General features: G+C 41.4%; 2 protein-coding genes across 2 annotated transcripts; one reads left to right on the forward strand and one right to left on the reverse strand.

Moving 5' to 3' along the window:
• Positions 1 to 4,594: 4,594 nt before the first annotated feature.
• On the reverse strand, positions 4,595 to 11,614 carry matcap2 (microtubule associated tyrosine carboxypeptidase 2; the record flags this gene model as incomplete). Its single annotated transcript, XM_079232341.1, has 7 exons — positions 4,595 to 4,753; positions 5,579 to 5,676; positions 5,785 to 6,090; positions 6,309 to 6,441; positions 7,824 to 7,967; positions 9,465 to 10,129; positions 11,590 to 11,614. 7 exons carry the CDS (start codon positions 11,612 to 11,614, stop codon positions 4,595 to 4,597), a joined length of 1,530 nt encoding a protein of 509 aa, XP_079088467.1.
• A 1,623-nt stretch (positions 11,615 to 13,237) lies between these two features.
• On the forward strand, positions 13,238 to 26,105 carry anln (anillin, actin binding protein; the record flags this gene model as incomplete). The annotated part of the gene is made up of 25 exons (XM_079231761.1): positions 13,238 to 13,255; positions 14,956 to 15,106; positions 15,215 to 15,631; positions 15,847 to 16,172; positions 16,447 to 16,753; positions 17,323 to 17,525; positions 17,629 to 17,739; positions 17,835 to 17,943; positions 18,469 to 18,782; positions 18,895 to 19,034; positions 19,126 to 19,267; positions 19,556 to 19,691; positions 20,069 to 20,251; positions 20,519 to 20,645; positions 20,955 to 21,003; positions 21,415 to 21,468; positions 21,579 to 21,623; positions 21,846 to 21,878; positions 22,015 to 22,033; positions 22,347 to 22,459; positions 22,725 to 22,778; positions 23,031 to 23,117; positions 23,206 to 23,313; positions 24,085 to 24,257; positions 24,720 to 26,105. The coding sequence occupies 25 exons, from the start codon at positions 13,238 to 13,240 to the stop codon at positions 24,832 to 24,834; spliced, it is 3,534 nt and encodes a 1,177-aa protein (XP_079087887.1). The 3' UTR covers positions 24,835 to 26,105.
• Between the last annotated feature and the right edge of the window lie 201 nt (positions 26,106 to 26,306).

Here is a 26,306-nt window from a genome sequence, read left to right on the forward strand (position 1 = left end):
GATGGACTGCAGCCTCCTGCAGGTTGGGGTGGGAGGGGTTGCTCACTATCTTAAAGATCCTGGAGGGACAGCAGCCTGCAGCCTTCTCAGCAGATCGAATCTGGTGGTGCACCGTCATTACATTTGGCAGGTTGAACTTCCTCCGCTGCTGCAGGAAGTATGCATGTAGTAAGTCCTGCAGCAACAGTGAACAACTTCCTTTGGTTCGGGCTGCTTTCTTTGGGCCTACGGTGGACTGAACGGACATCAACGGGCCGGAAGCTTTTGGAGGGAGAGGTTCTGAACGAGGACGAGTCGGTCCTCTGCCGGACAGATTGGCCACGATGAGCCTCGGGTTCCTCCACAGACTCTCTTTGACTATAAAATACTCAAACACATTATATTTGTACTCTTGCATCATCTGTCCTTTTAACCTGTAAAAAATGGCCAAAGGTTTTTGATATTTTAGGTTCTTAAAAAGTGTGTATAAAGAGAGCAGTTTCCTTTCTTGTGTAGCCAAACAACTGTTTAAATACCATTGTGCAATATTATTTGATCAGCTGATGAACTTGAATTCATGAACTTGGTGAACTACAGTATATCCAACATGTAATATAATGAAACCAAGGGAATGACTTTTGAAAATTGCATAGCCTTCGAAGCTTGCTTTACCATAGTTGTAATTCATATTGTGCATACTTATATACTGTGTAGCCATATTCTCACAATAAAAAGGTCTTCACTTATTTCAATATGTGAAAAATATATATTTTCTTATGTGGATTATAAGTGTTTATATATTCAAACAATGTGTATTGGAAATTCAGCAATTTCACAGTATTTGTTCCTATATAGCATAAACATTTATAATCCATTATATAATATACGCTTTATGTTTTCAGTGAGATGTCATCCTTCATTTAGAATGAATATCTGGTGGATTTTATGACTCTTGGGGTTTCAGGATGTCTGTCTCATTTCTCCTGTAGTTCACTTCTTGAAATAGTTTTATTATGAGCTGCTGTCCTCTAGTGGAGATGTTGCTCTATTTCACAATAACCACTTCAACTGTCACACACTTCATCTGATGACAGTGTGTTCTTACTTCAGCAGGACGCTCGTCTGAACAACAAAGTTCAATGAATTCATTCCTAAAATCATAAAAAAATAATAATGATTAATAATAATCATTAAACAATACAGACATACAAACATATTCCACAAGCAATAAAAGGTGTTGGGAAATGTGGAGGGTAAGAAAACATTGAATAAAAGTGAACAAATAAAAAGCTATTAAAACAGTACATTGTGCACTACAGTGGAGACACATGTTTGATAGTTTCCTCGTAAGGGGAGTGTATTTTCAATAGCAATACTGTATAAATGTAGAGATGTACTAACTTCTAAGGCTTTGTATATCATTTATTTCTCCCTTATACTTCCATATTCATCTTATTGTGTGGAGGTGTGGGGGTCAACCTATAAAACCTTTATGAATTCTACAGTTTTGCTACAAAAACGATTGATACGCTTCAAGAATAACGCTGGCTACTCTGAGCACACAAATCCATTGTTTTTCAGATCACATGTTAGAAAATTTAGTGATTTGGTTTATTATAAAATAATGCAGACAATGTACAGAGCTAATGCAAAGTCAAGACCGTGTACAAAGGTTGTTTTCAACACGAGTGTAAATATGATTTGAGATGTATTTCTATTGAAGGAGTTCAATTATGGAACAACACTAAAGTCAACTAATTTTTGGTTTTCAAAAGGATCATTTATCCGAACAATTTTGAAGGTTACAAGTGTGAATGAAATGTATGTATATGGAAGAGGTATGTATATATATGTATATATTTATTTTATTTTTTCTTTATTTCAAATTAATTATCTGATTTAATTGATCCTACTTTTACCTTTTCATTCTTTCTGTTTTGTATGTTACATAGAATATTGTATCATATTGTATTGTAATGATTGACTGAGTAAAACACACATTTTCATTCTACACATTGTGCACATTGCGTATGAGAGGCGAGTGTGAGGAGGTGGGAGGAGGAAGCCTCCATCTGATGACTGAGGTCTTCAGACCGTCACTGCTTGTAGCCGTCAGTCACCACTCAATGGTTTCCAGTTTCCCAGTGAAACCAGACGCCGGTGAATGGGACGTGTGACACCTCTGGACAGGGTTTGGAGAGGCCAGCAGTGTGTGTTGTGACAGATTTGGTTACTGCAGTCACTCAGATTGTGGGTCAGCATGTTCAACTGAAACTCTACTCATTGATCTCTGACACTGGGAAGAGCTCCAGATACTACCAGGATGTCCTACTGCATCCAGGCGTATTTTGCAGTGTACAAGCCTATTACTGGCTATTCTGACCCACAATCCTCTCTGTATGTTTAGGTATTTAAGCAAGAGGGTCAATGTTCAAGGTGCAATGTTATGAGAAAGAAGTATGTTGCAACAGTACCTACTTTGTAAGGCCAGCTGCAGTATGAACTGAAAGTAAAAATAACAAGTATGCGATTTGGAATGCAGTGTCTGTAAGTGGTGATATCTATGGTGGCCCTGAAGGGAAAAACAGAAAGCACAACAGCATTGGCGAGACCCAAACCTGAATGGATGCGTCCGTATTGATCGACGTTGTTCAGTTTGTGACAAATGGAATAAGTTCTTTTCACTGTTTTTTAACAGCGTTAACAACTATTTCAATATTTTGAATATAAATGCATTATACATGTAAAAGATGCACAAATATAAATACAGAAATACTTTGGGAGACACAAAGCATATTTTCAGGTAGTCCACTTTATTTAAAGATGTTATCTATAATAATATCACAAATAGTCACTCAAATAGAAAACATTACATAGGAAAGCCGTGTAATTAAACTGTACTATTTAAGGGGCAGAGTAGCACACATGCTCTCCATATTAGGTCATTCCTGACAACGACACAACGACTCATCAAGTATCACAGTAGAACTACGAGGCTTTTGTTTTGTTTTGTGAAACATAAATATATCATAAATGACACCAATGAGACGTATAAAAGAAGGGGACGTAGCCTAAAATAGACGACAAAGCAGGTTATACTTTAGGGCGGGGCTACTTTGTGATGGACAGGTGACAGGTCGCTACTAGCTCCAAAAAAACAAGATGGCGACGGCCATCTGCAGTCCACAATCTGCAGTCCACAAGCCAATGAGTGACGTCACGGTGGCTACGTCCACTTCTTCTACAGCGTCTATGACACCAACACAGTAACTGCTATCGGTGCAGTTGAAAAGGTAGATCAAAGGTAACAAAGTGCAAATAGTCAAACAGGGCTTCAAGTCCCTGCACTTGGACCACGAGGGCTTCCTAGCAACTCACCTTCAAAATACACAGCTTTACAAGTGACGTTCACATTTCAGGGACATTTCCTTTTCAGCGAATGTAGAACAATACTGACGAGCTCCGCTGTAATTAGCAGGCCTGTGTGGGACGGCGCTGACGAAGCACTTTATCACGTTATCTGTCCATTTCTCTCTAGAAAGACGGAGCTGCTGTGAACCATCTTGCTTTCACCATCGAGCAACAACTCTCTTCTTTTAATGCCCAACATCTGTACTACAAAAATAGTGGTAGCAAGAGGATACAAAAAGTGCAAGAATGTGTTCATCCCCACTAAAGAGACAGATATAAAACACGAGGTAAGTACACTTAGATCACAGGTGCATGAAAGAACGACAAGGGATTCTTAAATTAGAACTAGATCAATGTGTGTTTGATGCTTCAGCTAAACATATTCATGCACAAGTCCACAAGAAAATAAGCATTCAAGAACTCTCCAAGAAAGTCATAATTGTCTGGTTGTAATCGGCGGGCAGCATTTTGATAGAGTCCGACGGTTAAGTCACTGTTTACGTGTTCATGTGTTCACGTGTTCACGTGTGACGCTGTTGCCTCACCGAGTAACAAGCAAACGTTGGTGAAAGGCCGTAGCAGTGAGCTTTACCTTCACCCAAAATGTTTGCACACATCACTTCTCGGACGGTATGATTGTAATGATTATACTTTCAGCCGATGGGATCCCCATTTTACGTGAGCAAAGAAAACGACAGTAGCCTGGTTCACTTATGGGCAACAGGGCATGCAATGGGTCAAAGTGCATTTACAAGACACCCTGTGAAGTAACTGACACAAAAAAATCCGTCAGGCTCTAAATTAGGTCATAATATTAAAACAAGCTCTGGGGGAGATATTTATGAAAAACCTCAAACCAAACTGAGTATCAGATGCTAACAAGTAAACAAAAAAAAGTTGGCATCAAGTTCTTAATTTCTGTATTGATCAGCAATTCAGGTTTTGTATTGGCACTGGTAAAAACAATAAACTACTCCCAGCCTTAATCACAAGACACCCAAATGATTCTCTGGGTTTCGCGTCAGTGGAGAAACGACATAACTGAGCAATAACAGATCTATAATTCAAAGCCAAAGTCAACTAATGTGTCTGTCTAACTACACGACGTGCACTACAGCATGCTGCACGCGCCCTGGCAGCAGGGTGACTGTGTGGAGGGATGCGGACCACGGCTTGGCAGTGGTCTGAGCAGTGGAGCGCAGCATCAGACGATGGCCTTGAGCTCCTCGTCAGTCAGCTGGTTGACCGCCATGATTTTCTCCAGCTGCTCGGCGTACCTTGCCTGGTCCTGCATGAAATGTGGGATGCGGACATTTTCCATCTGAGCCAGAGCTTTCAGGCGGTCCACGTCTTCAAATGACACCTAAACCCGCAGGAGAGAGAGAGGAGAAGGAGTTAACAACCAGCTGCATCGCCGTCACCGTGCCACCTTTTCACTTCACGTATTCATGTTGTTGGAGACACATCTCTTCTTACATCAGGTTCCACATCTACAGCTGGAATGAGCACCTTGTGGAATCATCAGTGCCTTCAGCTCCTTTGAATCAGAGGTTATTATATCAGACTCATTTCTACGGGACGCTGTCAATGAGGCCTCATCTGATACTCTGATACTGAACAATCTTCATCACCGTATGCTGGAGCGGAGGGGATTCAGGAGGAAGCTGTGTAAATATCAGGAAAGAGAAGTGTCTGGCAGCGAGTATCAAGGGAAGGAGTTCACTTCTCGTGTTCACCACTTTGTACTATTGTGTAGTGTCGGGGCAAATTGATTTGGGTAAAGACCGAGAGAATGAGCAGCTGAAACTGCTGCTTCTCTTTGAAAGGAGTTACATGCGGTTCAGGTGGGGCCTGCATTCGATTATGATGCCTGTTGGACAGATCCCTTTGAACAAAATGGAAAATAGATGCCAGTTGAGTGCCGTATTAATTCAGCGTTTGTTTTGCTCTCTTTGATGTCAGAGGGTGGACATTTGGATTCAGTCAGTGACTGATTGAAGGGGAGAAACTGGTGGCAGGGAGGAGCAGCCACGGGTTTAATTCAAGTTGTGAACGACAGCATTAAAACATTGAATAAAGAGACTCGCACCTGTGAATAATCCTGGAAGCTTTTATTCCATATAGCTGCTGCTTAGTGAATCAGTAAACAGTCTAACACAACCAGAGGGAGATAGTTGAGCTACCTCACCTTTCCGAGAGCCATCAGCAGTGGGAAGTTGATCTTGTCTCTGTATCTCAGGATCTGCAGGATCCCGTCCAGGTAGACCTGGTCTTTACTGAAGCACCCTGCAGTGTGAGAGGCGGGGAAAGAAGTCCAATACAAGGTTGACGAATACGAATACTTTCAACACATCACATGTGAATCTATTCAGGTAAAGTCAAACTGTGTGTCACCTGGCTGTGCTGTGTCGGTCTGGCCCCTCTTGGCTCGGACGCAGTAGTCCCAGCGGGTGTTGGGGTCCTGGACGAAGCGCCCCAGACTGTGGAAGAGCTGAGAGAAGGACATGTGGCTGGCCTGGTAGACGGTGTAGTAGAGCAGGGCGGCGCGCCACAGCGTGGGGTCCTTCCTGAACAGGACGCTGTGGATGCTGGCCAGGCCCTCCTCCGTGGGGTTCAGAGGCTTCAGGTTGTGCTTCTTCCTGCCCGCACCGCTGCTCCACGGCTGGTGGCAGTTGTTGATGCCACGGAAATAATGTGTGCCTGGTGGACAGTCACAAGGGCTATTAAAATGGTTGTATTTAAGATCAAATTAAAGGCAACTTTACTTCGATTAGATCCATAAAATAAAAGTAAATAACATTGTATCTTTAAGTAAATACAATCAATGAATGTCTTCTGATGAACAGTTGAATTGACATTATTTTTCCATTAGGCTGGTGGCCTCCAGAAGAACACAACGTGGGAGCTGCTGTACCCACCGATCTCATGCCGCAGCATGCCTTCGAGCCAGTGCTCCCGGGCGGTGGAGATGTTGATGCTCAGCGTGGGTCTGCTGTTCACCACCGTCATGGAGGCTCTGGACAGGAGGTCATCTGTCACCTGGGCTACGATCTTTCAACAGATGGAATGAAACATTACGTTTTGCTGTTGACTTTTTGCTGTATTTTCATTTAACTTGTCTGATCCACTTCCACCACTTCCTGATGACACAATGACAAGAAAAACACTGTAAGATTAGTTATTGTGTTAGTAGCCGTGTTATGTGAGGTGTTGGAGCTGAAGGACGCGGCCGAGAAGAAGGATGTCTAGTAGTTCTGTGTGATTGCACCTCAAGCAAGTCACTTCCCATTATTTTCAATGAAGAAGGGGAAACGAGATACTTCTTGTGGCGACATGATCCTACTTGCATCTACTTCACCTCCTTAATCTGATTCACATAATGAATAGTGAGGGATTGTGACTGACTTGCTCAGGAAACACTGATCATTTTCCTTCTTCTTTATATAATTGCGTGGCCATTCATACATGCATGGCTGGCAGTGAATTCAAGGACAGTAACAGAGAAGAATAACAATAACATGTTATGTGTGTCTATTTTTCAACTTGTGGAATGTTATGTTAGGTATGTTGGACATATTCAGCATGTGTGTTCATTACATTTCATTGACGCTTATATCCAAAGCGATTTACATTTTTGCTCTATACACCGGAGACACAGCAATGGGGAGCATTTAGGGGTTAAGTGTCTTTCTCAAGGACACATCGACTTGGACAAGCAGAGCGGGGCTCGAAGCACCGATCCTCTGATTGAAAGACGGGCATGCTAACCACTGAGCCACAGTCACCCCGTGTTCATGTGTGTTCCTGTAGTTTGTGCTGCATTCAGATCAAAATCACTGATGCTTTACATTCCTGGAATATCTTCTTCTATCATTTGTAGCTGGGTTTCTCTTTTAGTGCCATTCCCTCCCTTGTATTTTATTTCCACTGGCTAGTGCGTCTGAATCCATTAATACTTCACCACACACACACACAAGGTGGTGTGTGTGTGTGTGGTGTAATGTGCTCTGTGGAACATTAATAACTTGATGATGTAACACGTATTTGTTGACGGTTATATAAACACATCTTCGCACGAGCAAACTTCAGGATGACTTCAGTGAACGCGGCTTTTTGCAAAGGTCTTACTTTTCCCTGGAGCTCTTTTCCCTTTGAGGCCCTGCTGTCTGCTGCTCTGCAATGATGATGCACAAATTCAGCATGACACACACTGCAGTGCAGCCACAGAAAGATGCCAGGCTCCAAATGACAGCCCCTTATTGACTTTTTCCACTGTATGTGATATATTCTACAGTGGGAATTGTCTGAACTGTGTGTGTACCGGTATGTTTGTTGTTGTGTTCGAATTAAACTGTGAAAACTACAGCGCCATGAAGGGTGTGCACATTAAAAGCAACGCTTATCAAATAAGCCGGAGTCGCCCGTCCTCCTACCTCCCCCAAGCAGCCTTCCTTCTCCATGTATTTCTTGATGTTGTGCCAGACGCGACTCTTGGTGAGGAGGTTGCCTCCAGTGGCCTGCTCAAACTTCTCATAGCTGCCATATCGCTGCAGGGCCAGCTCCATGATGCGCACGGCCTGCAAGATGAGGAGAGAGTCACGGTGTGACAGCTGCATGCGACGGATGACTGTTCTGACACCTTCTGTTGTTGATTCTTTGGACATGCTGTACTTGGCAACTTGGCAATAACTGCTAATCATGACAGTTTCAACCAACCGCCAGTTAGTCAAACAACTTATTTAGAAGGAGAACAAAATATATTGAAACAGGCAAATTCATTTTATAGACCGATTATGGGGAGTAGATAAGTTGCAACTTATTGGCAAATTCTCATCATATTATGGGGTTCCCCATGGTGCTATGCTTGGTCCTGGTCCAGATATATTTCTCTATTTATATGCTGCTGTTAGGTCACATTGACAAAAAATCACAAAATGTCACTGCTACCCAAATGTCCCCTCTCCTAGAACCTAATACCTGGACATATCAGCCAAGAGTAATGCTTTTCTACATAAACAAACAATCTGTATATGGATCCCATCAATTTTTTTTCAGTGCTTTCGGGTAGTGAAGCTTTGGTAATGGAGATAATCTTTCTAAATTACCTCCGACCTCGGTTGTCTTGCAATTTCTTGTATTGTATTGACATGTACTAATACTGTTAATGTTGATTTAAGACATTCGCTGTGGCAGTTTTTTTGTGAATCCCAGCCACTTTCCTCTTCCACTTAGTCAACAGACTCACACTGCACCAGCTCTGATCTTCCCTGACGCTAAACAGCAATGGCAGCAAGCCTCTGTGATCCCAGTGTCCAGCTTGACTGCTGCCATGTGGAGGTTGCTGATCTCAAACCAGCTAGCTCTGCAGAAACCTCATGCACCAAGGACTTTGTTGCAGATGTGATGAATGGCATGTCACTGCCTCTGGGTCAATTTGGTGGGCTTCCGGTTTTTGAGTCTCTCTATCCCATTTTTTATTTTAACACAGAGACTTATGATAAACCTGTTTGAGATTGGTTACAATAGGTCCAAAGTGAATATGTATTTATAGGTAACCTGTGGGAAAAGCTTGAGTCTCCATCCACTCCTGACAAAAAATCTGTCTCTTTAGCTGCTAAATGCTCCACTATGTTCACTGCACTATGCTAAATGCTGCACTATGCTAAGTGCTGCACTTATCTGCTGTTTAGGTTCATAGTGCACAATCAGCTGCTGGAAACTACGAGCAGTGAGATAGAATCAAAACAGTAAATTTGCATCAAACTAATCAAAAATAAACAAAACAATGAACTGAAACACGCTGAAATGTTCCAAAGAGCTGAGGGGAACTGCAGAGTTGACAGTTCCCTCTGGGTTTATCACTAAGAGACACCCCTTTTGTATTGCATAGCCATCTCCTTGGTTTACACACAGAGGACATGTTGTGAGTCTCTTCATACAGACAGAAAGATGCAGTCCTATAAAACACATTATTAAGCATTTCAATGAAGGGTATTTGTTGCAGAGAGTTATTGCTCTCACCCAGCCAAACAAACCCAATCATTCAATTGCTCCCAACACAAACACACCCTCACCTGTGTCAGGAAGCGGTCCGAGGCATTGTTATGCCGTGCCAGAACAGCTGGGGAGACTGGGTTGCTGTACTCAAACTGTGGATTATAGTTGAAGTCAGACTTGAAAAACGTGGCCTTCTCCTTCTGAACATTAGACGGCTTAATGGCTGTAAGGATGCAGAGCTTCTTGGCGTTTTCCACTTCCCGTGTGATTGCTGCTTTGTGTAACAAGGGAAGTTTCGTGCGTGGAGAATTGGGGGTGCACATTTTTCTCAGCTGTGGAACTGCACGAGGGGTGAGGCCCATGGTGCTGCCCACGACTGCGATGTTCCTTGCTGGTTTAGAGTGATTGGAGTTGCCTGAGAGAACACGATTTGTCTGTGCAGGTTTGCAGACACTTTCTGGGGCACGCAACTTTTTAGGAGCCATGACCGGGCGGTTTCTTCTACTAGATGTGGTGCCACATTTCACTGATGTTTTTGGCCTCTTGTACGGGGACGGCTTCGGATTCTTCTTCTCCTCAGCCTGCAGCAGGACGTTGTAGCTGCTGGTGCCGGTGCTGAAGAGGTCTTTGAGGACAGCGGAAGAGATCTTCTCCAGGTACACCTGATTTGGACTCAGCGCCTTGTCGGCAGAGTTTAAGATGTACTTTTTGGACATTTCTACTTCTGGCCAGTGGAGTCTTTCTGAAAGAAGTAAGATGAGAGACCAGTAAGGGAAGACAGGGAATCTGCTTGCTGCTTACTTTTGGATCACCTTCACGTGCAGACCTTTTATAGATAGCTTGATAGAGTAATCCTCTTATCAAGGGAGGATAAAATTAGATCTATCCAAATGCCAAGCTAAAAAAACAAGATAATAAATATACAGATACATATATATATATATATATATATATATATATATATATATATATATATATATATATATATATATATATATATATATATACCAAAACATGTAATCTATGCGGTGAGTTTAAGCTTGAAAGTAGCAACCATCTTTTCCCACTTTTTTAGCTTTTCCATGATGTGATATGACTCAAATAACCATTCAGTTTCATCCTGATCTGTTTCAAGAGGACATTATTCTCATCTTGTCTCCAGAGTCTTAAGCGCAGGAGTCAGAGTGCAGGTCTTTCTAATTTCCAGTACGGTGACCTGGAACATCATCACAGTCAGAGCCGGCACTCTGTTCGGACAGGAGCACTGGGGCGGAATCCATGCAACCACAGACAGAACAAACTAATGACCTCAACCGCACAGTAATGATTGGAAGAGCGACAAGGACAAATTGGAGCTTCGTTGGCTTGCTCAGCCACCAAATCAAATGCTATTACCTAACACATCAGCTGGGTATTTCATCATCCAGTTTTACCTCACATAATAGGCTATCATATCATACTGTATTTCAGAGAAGAAACCAGCCCAGAATTCCTATCTAGTGGATGCTGTGGTGGGTGATTGTTAATTTTCCCCAGTAACCATTTCTGAAATCAAATGTATGACAGCAAATACAGTCGGGAATGTGAACCTGGTTGAGCTGCACAACAAAATGAATCAATACTGAAGTGTCTCCATCGAGCCCATCATCATCGATCGAAATATGAAAGCACTATTGTCAATTTAAAGCACATGATCAGCAGTAATCAGCATGAGTCAGCCTTGAGTAAGCTCACCAGGAAGCAGCCACAAGGCTTGTGTGAATACAAAATAGGTTGTATATAATACAATGTAATAATATAAGATATAAGATACAATATAATATAAAGTAATCATTACATTCATGCTTTCTTAAAACCAGGAAGCAGCCACAAGGCTTGTGTGAATACAAAATAGGTTGTATATAATACAATACAATAATATAAGATACAATATAATATAAAGTAATCATTACATTCATGCTTTCTTAAAATGTTTTCCCAGTTATAATACGTGCATTATGTCCACAATAGCTGTCTGGAGCTCATATTTCAACCCACTTGCTTTAACCACAAGCTAATGAGTAACGTCAGTTTTAAGTTACCATAATCGCTATTATTAAAGTATCATATTTAGGTATTAATGTCCCTAATTCCTCTAAGTAATTGAGCTCCAAGCTACAGTCACAGCATAATAAGAGACACACAAGATGAATGCAGCCTTACCTGTTACTTTAATTGACTCCAGCATCCTCTGTTCTGCGTTCTGGAAACCTAAAGACACCGGTGCTGCTCGAAGAATACAAAGGTTAAACTGACCTAGCTGAATTAGCCCGCTAATATTGCCCAATTAAACCTGCAACGATTGACGCAAATTCCCGGTAATGACAACGTGTCACAACACGTTGTAATTATTTGTCTAAAGTATGTAAATGTCAGAGATAACATAAATATTACCGCCGACGCCGAGCCCCAGACACACTGACAGGAGTAGAGTTCGTCTCCGAGCTACCGTCCCTGCAGCTACTGAACCGTTTCCATGGTTTCGTTGACGACTACCTTACTACGCGATTATACGCGGGTGCTCATGGGAAATGAAGTTCCTTTGAGGAAAGGTGGAGACACTTTTGAGGAAAAACATCCGAGTTGTGTGGCGTAAATTGATTAATTTATAATTTGCAATTCATAATTAATCTATTGTCAGTAGTTTCAATTTGGAGTGCCAGTTTAGCACTCCAAACGTAGACATGTGTTGTGAGTAGAGCCTAGTTGTTGTTGTAGTTTTCTTTGGACTGGTTGAGAGAAGCCATGCTTTTATTAACATGAACAAAATATCTAGCCAAAAGTTTTGTCATGCTGGAATTTGTAAAATGACAAAACTAATTTAATTAATTAGAAGGCACATAATTAAAATGTGTGTGTGTGGGAGGGGGGGTGGGGGGGGGAACAAGATAACAAAAAACAATGTGAAAACACAGAATCTACACAATGGCCATAATTTATATTTATTTGTTTACATTACAGAGGATAGCAAATAACTCAGTTCATACTGACATTCCATGTAAGTGACTTTTTATTAGTCTCCATGCCACTTAATTCCCCACTAACTTTTTGAATTTGTAAATTTAATTTTTGACAAAAAATATAAACTGATCAAATGAAAGTTAGACAGTGAAAATGAATGAATGAATGAATGAATGAATATATACTTTATTAATCCCCAAGGGGAAATTTAGTGTTGCGTAGCAGCCATTTACACAGAAAATAAGATAAGATGTAAAAATAACAGGGATGAAAGATATATGCAATAATAATACTGATAGAATAAAGATAAAAAAATAACAACAACAATAAAATAGCTGTATGAAAGAAAGAATAACAGTGTAAGTTTAAGTGTAAAACCGCAACCAAAATTGTCTGTACGTGTTCATGTTAAAGTGTGCATATTGCAGATCACATGGGAGACGACACACATAATCAGTGAAACTGTGAACTCGGTCAGCGTACTTTTTAACCGCTTAATATTTGAATACACAGAGGACTGATTCATAAAACATATGCAGCGCATGATGGAGTGACGCCCTCTTGTAACGTGACATGCACCTAGGCTGTGATGGGCTGCCCGAGTGTAACGCCCTTGGACACTAGGTGGATTCTGATTGGTTCTCAAGGGCTTCCCAACTGTTGGAGCATGCGCAGTAGGTCCAGCGCTGAAATTCAAAATTTGAACGGTTGTTTTTGTGCAGCGAGTAAGAAGAAGAAGAAGTTGAAGTTGAGAGCCGCTCAGAGCCACGTCCTGTTCGTGTACACGTAGTGTGTACAGCGTTTAAACAGCGTTGTTGAAATATCGATCGAAAGGGATAAACTGTCCGAAATGGATCCATTTACTGAGGTGAGTCGGCGAGCAAACATAACTGACGTCAGCTAACTAAATAACTAACCGCAGATATCGTGTAGCGTTAGCTAGCTATGGTAAGGTTGGCGTTACCTGCTAATGCTAACGTAACGTTTCTTCTTTTTATCCTATTTATGGCAGGAGACTAACTTGTTTACGTCCACAATACTGTGGCGTACACTGATGTCACCATACAGAATTGTATGATAATATGATGTGTTTACAATGGGTAAAAAAAAATCACGTGTTGTTTCTTTGTATTGTCAGTTGTCTGCAACCACAAATCTAAAATAACAATGAACTAACAGTTAGTTTGTAGCTTTTGTACTTCATCCCTTCATTCCAGCAAAGACACACCACAACCCCATATAATGTGACGTTATTCAAATTTAACAGCGTTACCTCCATTTAAGGCAATGGTATGTGTCAGCACTGGATATTGTCCAACACTTTCTCTCTTTGCCATGATGCACTCATGCTGTTGTTACAAGCTTATATTAGAAATATAAACCGTTCTTGCTCTTCCAGTATCTGAGCCAGAAGGGTTTGAAATTTCAAATCCAGGAACCACGAGAAGGAGTGTCTCATTCCTGAGGAATGCTGTTAAATGTGACTTCAAGTTTTCCACACTGAAGGCGGCACACAGCTGCAGGAATGTGTTTGGACTTGCACAGTAAATCAGATTGTGAGGCCAAGGAAGGGCAATGTCACATTAAGACGAGAAGAAAAAAGAGACAAGAGGGAAAGCAAACAGGCCGTTAAAAAAGATCTCAGGTGGAGAAGGACTGTTTTATAGTCTGTATGTTAATAGCCCATTGCCACACCTTTTTATATTTACAGATCAAGCAGATATTTGAGAGAGAATCAGCATATTTTGGCCTAATTGCAAGTCTCACAGCAACAAGTGTGACTATAAAATCAGGTCTGAGACAAAACATAGTTAAAAATCAATTGCCATGCCTTTTTCCCATGTCAAATAAACTTATATAGCATTCAAGAAATAGCTTCACAATTTGGGTTATGCGCTTATTCATTTTTCTTTCTGCGAGTGCGATGAGAAGACTCACCACAACGCATCTACTGTAATTGTCTGAGACGGGTATGATCTCCTCCTCTCGCTCTTTTAGACAGTAAATAAGCATATTTCCTAAAATGTATAACTATTTATTTAAGGACATAAAGGGCGACTAAAGCATGCAGGCAATTTAACATTTATGAACACTCACTTACAAGTTGTTGATTTGAACTGTTAAATTATTCAGTTATTCCCCTTGATGTAGCGTTGGAGCAGATACTCTGAATCAATGTAGTAGTGTTGATGTTTGACTTGCTGTGTGGGAGCACTAAGCTCCAAGGGACACTGCAGAACATACAGAAAACACATTTATGGTTGTGGGGAAAAGGCCTATGGCTTGGATGAAAACTATTTCTGCTGTACACTGGGGATGGACATATTAAAATCAAACCCTGGGCAATAATATACTTCCATTCAATAGCCTTGCTATAAATTATACATTTGTGTAATTGATAGTGTAGCATGTAATGTATTTTTTTCTTTTCATTTAGTTACTTTTAATAGGTGTTTTGTACCCGTCTACCTGATGATACAATATTATACAGATTGTGATGTTATTCTGTCTGTCGTAAGAAAGTATAAATCAGCCATTGTAACAATGCTTTTTGTTTTGTCAAACCAGAAACTGTTGGAGCGCACCAGAGCTCGCAGAGAAAATCTGCAAAAGAAAATGGCAGAGAGACCAAATGCAGGAAACAGACAGATGGCCAAACGGCCCAGAGAGCCGCTGGCTGACACCAATAGTGTGATCAGTGAGCCAGCCATTGATAAAGGTATGAATACATTTGTTGGATTGCTGTCTACTCAGACTTGTCCTGTCAGTTTGACCGCTGAGCTGCAGCTCCAATCTTTGCTTATATTTCCATGTCACTTCCTCCCAGTTCCACAGGTGTCCAAGCCTTCTCCCTCCAAGCGCAGGTGCTCAGAAGAAAATCTCTCACCTGCAGCCGGTGAGGAAAACCAGGAGCCAATAACGACACGAGCCGTGACTCCGATGCTCTCAGATCCTCCCACAGACAAGAAACCCCCGGTGGGGCCTGCCAGCGTTCGTCCTACCGCCTCCCTGGAGAAGACTGCTACCCGGCCTGCTATCCAGCTGAAAACGCCAGAGCCAGAGAAGATGACTGTGACCCCAGCTCCTAACGCTCCAAGCAGCAGAGAGGTAGAGATGGTGCCTGCCAGTTCAGCCTTGCCAAGGAACAAGGAGGACCTGGTGGAAGCCACAGCTCCACCTGCTGCTGGCATGAAGTCTCGTCTGCAGAGGCTTGCACAGCAGAGAAAGTACTGGGATGGTGATGGTACGAATATTTAGTTTGCTGGTTGAGATCATTTTGTTCATTATTAATAATAATTTATTTTGGTTTTCATCAAACAAATAAAAAATGTTTAAAGACACAATCTATAATCAAGGTGGAAACAAAAAAGCGTCACACCAAAATAACAAAACACACAGTTAGATTTCTCAGTCATATAGTTTGTCCCTGTCCACTTAAACATTTTGCCACCTTTTCAGACTCCTCTGAAGTTCCAGACTGCACTCCCCTGTCCCCGTTTAAGAAACAAGCTGAGGTGCCACCAGCTGCCGTCCCCACCGTGTCCTCCGGCGCTCCGGTTGGGAGGAGAGGCCGACTCGCCAACCTCGCTGCCACCATCGGAACCTGGGAAGACGACCTAAGCCATGCTAACATTCCCAATGAGACTGCAAAAGAGAAGCCCGGTCCAGCTGTTCACAAGTTCGCAGTCAGAGGCGCTGCTGTGGCTGCCGGCACTAAACCAAGTGCTGCAGGCCATGTGGTGGCTAGTGCAACTGCAAGCAGCAAGTCTACACCCAGCTCGCAGGTAGGTTTACCTGAAATTGTCTCATTCCTCAGCATAAGCAGTTATGTATGACTGTTTAATACGAGGTGTCTGTTCCAGTGAATTTGGCTCCTTTTTTCATTTACCCTGAAAATAACTTTAACTGATCAGGCCCTTTGCTGCAACACATTGCATTGGTCTCCCTGGTGATAACTGAAGCAACGTGCCCCTTCAATGCAGCAGCTTTCATGTTTGTTTTGTTCTAAATGCCTAGTTAGACCCAACTAAATACAAGTATTTTATGTCTTCTTAGCAGGTTCTGAGTATACCAGCAAAGCCGAGCCGAGTGGTTTTCCCAAGCCATCAGGAGGCGGACATTCCTGCAGCCAGGCCAGCACTTAAGTCAGCAATCAGTCCTCAGAAGAGTTCCAATCAGACCTTCCCCTCTAGTCCCCAGAAGAGTTCCCTCCAGGGAAAAGCCTTCCCTTCTAGTCCCCAGAAGGCTGGTCCCTCCTCCTCATCAGTGCCTCAAAGTCCCCTGAAGAATCAGGGCCTCTCCAGGGGTCTCACCTCCAGCCCCCAGAAGCCAGAACTCCGTGCCAAGCCCACCACTGCTGGATCCTGTGTCCCTCAGGAAATGGCCACTGCTGCAGCACCCGGTGAGTCATGTTGCAATTTATTTTTGACTTCTTTAATACAATTTAATTTTACAATTTTCTTGTGTAGAAGTTGTATAAAGGTAATATGTATTGTGTCAGAGTTACTGAAATAGTTGAAAAACAATTTAGGTTGTATTATATAGATATTTCGATCTTCTTTTTCATGTATAGAGATATATAGATATTTGATGGGTGCATATCGCACACTCTGATACCAAATACTGGTATAGGTACTGGAACAACTCTAGGCATCATGCTGTGTATCGATACAAAAATGACATGACGACAGTTTTGTTTTTGATATTGCATGTCAACCAATGCAGAAATCCCACACACAAATTCAACTACAGAAAAATCATTTATGTCCTTGTTATTTTGGCCAAGTATTCAATATTATATTTACACCCAACCTCATATTTTTCAGATATGCACAAGCCGGCAATATTAATAGCTAGAGTTGTTTAGTATTTGCAACTTTCCTCCACGTCTATGAAAAAAATACAGTATATTGATTTTCCCTTCATTACCAACAGGTGTAAAATCTTTTCTGGAGCGCTTTGGAGAGAGGTGCCAGGAGCGCAGCAACCAGAGCTCCCCAGCTGGGGGTGCTACCCAGTCCAAGACTCCCACTGTTACGCCATCAGTCACACCGAACACCAGACTGGTACAGGAGAGACTCAAAGCGGCCCGATCTGCAAACACAACCACTGCTGATCTCACCCAAAGACAGAAGCTGGTAAATTAATGTTGGAGATACTGTATCCTTGTATTGTTGCAATAATTTTGTTTGATATCACAATACTAAAATTAGATTTTTATGAAAAAACAACTAATTTCAGGAGCGAGAGTCTGAGCTGGCTCAGATTCGTAACCGGTTTCAGAAGGGGAACACCAACATGTGGAAAAACAAAGATGAAGCCGCAGAAAGCAATACAAATACAGACATCAAGGTTGGCCAATAAGCATCTGACACACAAATCTCAATATAGTCATGCTTTCGTAGCCTAAGCAAGATTATATTTAATAAAAACAATATGCTTTTTAGGAACAGCTTGCCAAGCCTGTGGAGGCTGAAGTTCCCCGTGAGCCACAGGAGGAACCCACAGCACCGTCTGCTGAGGGTATGGCGACACCCACAAAGTGCACTCGTCCAGGTATTCAACAACATTTCATATTTGTGTTTGGACATTTCTATTTGTTTGTGTCCAGATGTTTGCGTGATCAGTTGCTGGCATTAGCAGTTGTTCTTTCATCCATTAGGCTCTTTTGATTTGGAGGAAAATTGTTGGCTAATTAAAGCGGCAATCTGTGCCTGAAGTAAAAAGTTAAGAATTACCATCATGCTCTGTGTTACTGAAAATATTTGCAAGTGAAGTGTAGCCATTGCAAGATTTTGAAGACTGTATGACATCGCAGCATAAAAGGTCATGAGTTGTTAAAACTGTATTATTTCCTGAAGTTTTAAGGCAAACATCTTTTAAGTCTTAAAAGTTGTTAATTGCATTTTTTTAAAAGAGGGCTTTGAATGTCAGTCCAAATTAAGAGTTTACAGGTTATTGGTAGAGGTGTTCAGTCTGCACGTGCCTATGTTGGTATCCATTGTAATGGAGAGATGTTCCTCTTGAGAGACTGATAAAATGGGAAAATATAATGTTTTCTAACTAAGCTTTTGTCAATAGCAGATCCTGTGTTGATGATCTCGCCTCCGTCCTCAACATCCAGTCCTCTGAGGGTGGTCGGCCATATTGTCGAGAAAACAACTGATGAAACCCCAGAAGAAGAAGAAGAGGAGGTTAAGGAGATAGAGATGAATGTAGACCAGTCCATCAACTCTGCTGTTATCAACGATCTGTTTGATCAAGCCCTGGACCAGAGTGATGATTATGATGAGGAGGAGGAGGAAGATGCTTTGAATATCTCCTCCATGTCCATCCTCACTCCACTAGCAGAGACTGTGGCTGCTGTGGTGAAGAGTCCAGAGAGACGAATGATGGTAGGCACTAGCATGATGTCGCTCTCTACTTGCATACTTCCTGTTCGTTACTATGAGGCAAACGTCACAAGAAACGTCTGAACAAAAACCTTTTCTTTGTGTGTCTGTGCAGACGTCAACTCCAGCCGGCTCCTTCATTGTAAAGAGCAACCCTCCAGGCAATGTTTCCAAACCCAGCAAGTTCCAGAGAACCAACATGAAACGGACTGCCTCCTCTGAGGCTTTGGACGAGGACCTCAAACTGCCATACAGGTAAGTGGCAGTTGGATGGGTTAAAGTTGGCTGTCGGCATCATTTGTTCCAGGAAATGTGCGTCTCATCCGCTTGGTTCTGTGTGTGCTAGCATTGATGCCTATAGGTCCACCCGGGTGAAAGAGAACGACAGACCCAACGTGAAACAGGTGATTGTGAGAAAAGAGGACGTTTCTCACAGAGCAGAGGAACCAAGAGGATCCAGTCTCTCCAGTATCAAACAGAGGATGAAGGTTAGGAAAAAGTCCTAAAAGCTAGAATTCACACTGACTAGTCCGCCGTTACAGCCTTGTTATGTCTACGTAAGTAGTTTATAGTAATTTATATAGTTATTTTATAACCCAACGTTGGCTTTTTACTTCTGCTGACAGCATTTGCGTTTAAAAAAACCCATAACAATGGTGTTGGAGTCCCTTCAGCACTCCTACAGTATGAGTCTTAAGTCTGTTATGCACTTCAGGGCTGATTGTACACGTTATAGTTCATCACACGGGGTGCAAACTTTTCTATTGTTTCCTTAGATTCTGACAAATGAGATGAACCTGCAACAGACCATCATTCATCAGGCCAGTCAGGCGCTGAACTGCTGCACAGATGAAGAGCATGGCAGAGGATCCCAGGTGGAGGCGGAAGCAGAGCGGCTGCTGCTGATAGCAAGTGAGTTGATCCAGACAACACACACACAGTCGACATGTAGTAGACACACCTGCAAGTGGTTTTAGCCTTATTTATGAAACCTGTAGCTCTTCAGTCTTTATTCAAATAATAAAAACATACCCTTTTGGATCATTTTGGGGGCTTATTCTTAACCCTTGTTCCTCACTTAGGACATTTTTTGCTTTTCCTTTTTTGATCATGTTTGCTGTTTTTAATGCAATTTTGACAAGAGTGTAAGTAACCAGGTTTATAGACATCTGCTTTGTATAAATTGTAAAGCTACAATACGACTCTACCCAGTCTGTATATATTTAAGATCCACTATCTTTAGGATTTCGTAGTATCACAGCTTGACTATGTCCTCGTTACTTTCTTAGCGGAGAGGAGGGAAGCGTTGAAGGCAGAGCTGGACCGTCTGAAAGGAGACCCAAAGGGCCAGAAAAAGGCCTCTGTAGCCCCAGAACCTTCTAGCATGTCGGCCTCCAAGGGCTCCATCACCCTGCAGGAGCTGCGCCTGCCGCTCAAGGCAGACTTTGTTTGCTCCATTGCCAACAAGCCAGGTAAGCTCAAAATGCTTATAACCACAGTTCAACATTATCTCCAGACATCAACGGCCCGTTTTCAGTAAGCGGGTTTAACAACCTCATGCTGTGTAATATTTAAATGTGAAGGAAAAAAAAAAAACTCAAAAAAAAATAACTGACTGATGGTAATGCCATTAGTGTCAAGAATCAAAGAATTCCATTAAAGCTTTATGTCTGGATGTAGTCACTATCTGAGTATTTGTCATACTGATGGTTGTCTATAATTCTGTCTTGTTATTTCAGAGTCAACCAAACATTCGTTCTTCATGATGATTCGTGCTGGAGCAGAGAACTCTGTGGCCACACCATTAGCCAGCACACACCACGGCCTCAGCGGGGACACCCTGTCTTTCCCGACCAAGTTCACCATGTAAATACTTCACTCCTGCTCTTATGAAGGAACACGCACCATTTCATAAACTAAACCTCAATAGAAGCTAACGTAAATATCATGAGATTCGGTACAGCTCTAGATTCCATTCTACGTGATGTTTGGTTGTTTCATTAAAACAAATTGAACATATGAAATTGAACCAGTTTATATTATTATTATTATTATTATTAGAATCAACAGAGTATCATCTTTGGATTGTAAAAAACCTTCTGAACAGATCCCATACTGCTGTACTTGAATATGATTATGTTGCTCATGATTGTCCCTCTTCTTCCTCACTTTCAGATCTGATGTCTCCAGTGACTTTGACATTGATATTCAGGTCTATTGCTTGGTGAGTGTAATATAACATATATACGGGTTTACAGATACCAGAATAATGATACTGTGACTACATATCCACTATATTTACTGGTTTTGTTTGTAGTCCTACTTTTTTGGAAACAAAACCTCTTAACACCTTTTAACACATACTGCAGTTATGGTGTTTTCTCAGGCATTTATTTCCTTTGCTATGAAACCATATTAAAAACAAACTAAAACAAATGATGTAAAAACTGAAGCTAAACTAAAATAGAAAACACTGAAAACTAACTTCAGAGTTTGAGCACACATAATTGCATAACATTTTTGCTGTGTTGGTGAGGCCTTTGTTGCTTTTATTTTATTTCTCCCGCCACATCAACGTTTTTTTATTATTGAGCTGCTGATTCATTATCTTCTTGTGCATTAATGACGTCCTCAGGTGCAGAAACGTGACGTCTGCAGTGACAAGAAGAAGAAACCCAACAAGTCCAAGGTAAATCCCCAATTTGCTTCTTCTTTTTTTCAAATGAAAAACACATTGTCAGTCAATCATGGAGCTTCATGTAATACTTAAGGTGTGTGTGTGTGTGTGTGTGTGTCCAGATAATATGGAGACAGGTTCACGACGCCCATTATATGTGTATGTCGGTATGAACAGTTTCTGTATCAAATCCCTCACATGTTGGTGGGTGTGCACTGTGTGGGCGGAGTCTGAATAATGTCACTGTTTCTCTACACAGCTTCTGGAGGTCTTTTCGTTTAGCGGAGAGAAGCGTTAGCTTGTCAGACTAATTACTGTCAGTCCCATTTGTTCTTTTGAAGCAAAAGTACTTTTTTTAATAATTCTTTGTTTTACTTCTATCTTTCCAGGCGATCACTCCAAAGAGATTCCTCGCCATCAGTGTAAGTATTTCCCCAAAAAATAGTTTTGTTGCACAGCGAACTTTCTTTCCTTTTATCACTACTGTATGTATCAGAATGTACAGTAACTACTCATTTGCCTGACTTTAATGTACTGCTTTCACCTCTTGTCTTGCAGAAAAGTGTCCAAACACCAGGTATGCAAAAAAAATAAAAAAATGTTTGTTCTATTCAGTCAAATGTATTCGAAGCCTTTTGCATCTCACAAATGCTCCAAGGACATGGTGAACAGAGGCCACGAGGTGTTTTTAAAGTACTCTAGTGATACTGCACTAGAATGAAGTTGGGAGTAGGATTGCAACAACTATTTGATTATTTATTTATTTAGTTATTAATTAAATCGAGTTTGGTTGGGTCTATGTTATGATGCTCGACACGCACAGCATTGATTTTTTTGATTTGATTTTTTTTTTTTTTTTTTTTTAATGATGTCATTCTTTCTGTGTGAAGTTGTGGCGAGTCCCGGAGGCCCCAATGCTGTTCGCACCAGTCACTTCGCCCTGGTCGGATCACACAAGCTCACCCTGTCCTCTATTGGAATGAACAAATTTCCATTGGAGAAGGTATAAAAACCATTAATGTTTATAATCTCATGTCCCTTTTCCCACATTCTCACATTTAGAGCACGTTCCTTTTCTTCTGTACTCGTGTACTGCGTTTCACATGTGGCGAGCCTCGGTCTGAAGGCACGGTGCCGATGCTGTAGGGTGAGGCTGACGCGTGGCTCACTTGGATCGTAGTCACATATTTGTGTCGGGCCTCACAGAGACTCTCAGTAACTCCGTTTGTTCTCCCTCTCATTCACCTCCCTGAATATCTTTCTTTTAGATCAAATATGAAGGAATTGAAAGAGAACTACTCAGTGACATGTTTCATACCAAGGTTACTACTTGCCCTGTTTTTTTATTTTGTCCGTGTGGGAAAGTGGTGAACGCACTATAACAAGGAATATAGTTCACTTCATGGTTGCACTAACATAACACAACATTATTAGCTCAATCTGAACATCGCTGTCTATGATTTTTAACCATCTTTAAAACATTGCAACCATTTAACCCCGTCTTGTGGCGTTAATTGCATGAATGGTCAACATGATGTCTGATCTTTTATTGAAGTGTCCTCTTTTGTCTCAAGGTGCCGTTCTTGTGCCCTCTGGAGGGCCACGTCTACCTCAAGATGCAGTGTGAGGTTGGCTCCAAAGTGGAGGAGAAGGGCTTCCTGGTGAGCGCAGGCCGATGACATCATCACAGGTTAACTAATGCTAATGCAGAGGCTGTTATTCATTTACTGATTTTAATTTCCCCTCTAGACGATGTTTGAAGACGTTAGTGGATTTGGAGCCTGGCACAGGAGGTGGTGTGTCCTGTCGGGATACTGCATCTCCTACTGGACCTACCCAGACGATGAGAAGCGCAAGGTATTATTCACTATTGAGCTTCTTTATTTTTTTTGTGTATAGATATTACTTAACATTGAAAGCAAGTTCCAGTGTATTTCAACTGAGGCATATTTGCCATAAATGTGGGAAACGTGGACCTGAGCAAAAGATGCCTGAGCCTCCTACAGCGTTACAAATAAACATGTTTTATTGATGTAAAAGCCATTATGGTTATCTGCAACCTGAACACTGGTTTGTTTTCATGAGGCTGTGGATCGCCTTTCTTAATATCCAGAATTACATGAGAAGTTGCACACTGTGCCATTAGATGCAAACAGTGGTATCAGGGAGCTCTTAAGACACCACATTTAAGGACGTCTTTTTTTAACCTACGGTAGTCATCCAACCGAATTGTTACTTTCTCTCAGATACCATTGTAATGTTGGATAATTGTGGGTCCAAAAAAATGTCCACGTATTGCTGGTTCACATATCATGACCTATGCTTTTCGGTATGGAGAGCCGAGGCTTTGATCCAGCCTTGATCTTTTCTTCTAGTTGATTTAAGAAAGTAAATCAGTCTCCATGAAGACAGTGTTCAAGATAGGACTAGCTTCTTAAAAGTGTGTAGCCTGTAGCTGTATCATGAGGTCAAATCTGAACTGTATAAGTTCAAAGGGGTCCTGTGATATAAACATTTCTGATGAGAACCACTTGCATGCTCTCTGGTGGACAAACCTTTTATTGGTGATACTCAAACATATCTTCTGTGCTGACACCTGACCGGGTTTTTCTTTCTTTCTTCTGTCAGAATCCCATTGGGCGCCTCAACCTGTCTAACTGCACCAGTAAGAAGGTGGAGCCAGCCAACAGAGAGTTTTGTGCCAGACCCAACACGTTTGAGCTCATCACAGTCCGACCACAACGAGACGACGACAAAGAAACACTAGTGAGCCAGTGCCAGGATACCATGTGTGTCACCAAGTAAGTTCTCACCAAGTCCATTAGGGCTGCACAATACTGGGGAAACAAACTGAAATCGCAATGCTTCTTTTTCTTCTTCTGGGAAATTCTGCAATATGTCATTTAGGAATATTCACGCTAAATGTTGTAGGTTTAATTCAAACATGAATGTGGTGCAAAGTTAAGAAGCTAGATAAACAATGTTTAGCTCACATCCGTTACAACAACCTTATTTATGCTCTATATGAGCTGCTCCTCGTCATAACACTTTATTCTCCCAGCCATGAAGTTGTGTTGGGTCAAACCTATGTGGAACTATTGATTCACGCCTATCAAATTAATCCAAGACCGCCTGACAAAAGATGAAAAAATGAATGATGTGCTGACACACACACACACACATTTAAAAGTACACACAAGTAAAATGTGGTATCTATAAATAACAAGCCTGCATTGCTGAACACTGATTGTTTTTCCGTGCAGAAACTGGCTGAGTGCAGACACCAAGGACGAGAGGAATCTGTGGATGAACAAACTGAACCAGATCGTGGTGGATCTGCGTATGTGGCAACCAGACTCCTGTTACAGGCCGCTGTAATTATTACTGCACTCTGTCACAGCTCTTATCTTTTGGACAATATCAGTGACGCATGCCATTTTATAAAGTGCAATACAGTATATGAATCGGTAAATATTATACATAATCAGACGCATAAGTTAAAGATCAGAAGAGGAAGTAAATAAAGCCATTGAGATATTTCAGGGCAGTATTTTGTGTAGGAGTCAGGGTTTGGCACTAGCTTTGTTTTATACATTTCCAGTCTGGTTTCATATTCTAATGTTTTCGGGTATTGTTGAGTTGCCGCATTTATGTTAATGCGATTTTAGTGTCCTTGACACAATGCATGGCTTTAAGTTATTTGGTTTCACGGCTGGAATCAATGTATATAAATTATGTTGAAATTACAGATGAATACTGTAAGGGGCACCACAGTTTTATCACTTTTTATCCTGCATGAAAAGCATAGAACAATACTGATACCTTTGGCAAGTTTTTACTTTATATATATATATTAGCTTTCACAACTTATGGCAGGATTTACACATTATTTTTTTCTCTCCTTCGTTTCTAGTTGTAATGTGTGTTAGTCTTTGTTTCAGTGTGGAAATTAGCATTTGCGAAAACCAAGAAAGGTCTGTCACATAGTCTACGCTAGAACCTGGCCAGCATTGATTTTATGGAAATGCTTAACGAGCATTTTTTTATATGGGTCCAATTGTGAATAAAACTCATACTTTAGTGGATAAATCAAATCCTTTTACAGTGTAAACGTGAAGTTGTCGGTGCTCTCTGGTGGACACACTGTGAATCACCTTAAACACATCTTGCAGCTAAATACTTCTCTATTTGTTTTAAAGTATTGGCCTGCTTATTTATGAGCCTGCCTTTACAATATAGCTGGTGTTTAAATAAAAAGAAAAAAGAGGCTAATCTACGAAGAAGATATTTTGTTGTAGCATCAGATTGTTGGTCTACATTCTTGATGGCTGCAAACACAGTGCTTTGAAAACACAACGGCAGGCTCAAGTACCCTGTAATTTTAAGTAAGTGCAGATATATTTATTTTAACAGACAGACTTGTTTCTTTTGCTCATTAGGAGCTGACATTTTAGTTTGTGGTGTTGCAGCAGACGCTGAGATTACAAAACATTTCCCCCTCTGTGTTCTAATGGAAACTATGTAACAGACTTTACAGTGAACCCTGCCGGTGTTGGTAAATGTAATTTCAGGAGAAGTTAATACAAAAAAAAAAACGGTGCTTTTTCATCATGTTGCTTATGAATACAACATACACCAAATTAATTGTTTCTGCATCCGCTCTACGTACCTTTTCATCATGGAGAAAGAGAGGGAGCAGGAACTGTGTAAGTGCTTTCAGCGGATGCGCTAACAGACTTCAGTTCTTCACTTTGTGGTTCTACGAGACTTCAATAAATGCCTGCTTTGACCAAAATGGACCAGGTTACTAATGCGCAAGTTCCTTTTGTCATTTTATTGAAATGTAACAT

Source organism: Taurulus bubalis (assembly GCF_910589615.1).
Source record: "Taurulus bubalis genome assembly, chromosome: 16".
In the NCBI taxonomy this organism is placed as follows: Eukaryota; Metazoa; Chordata; class Actinopteri; order Perciformes; family Cottidae; genus Taurulus; species Taurulus bubalis.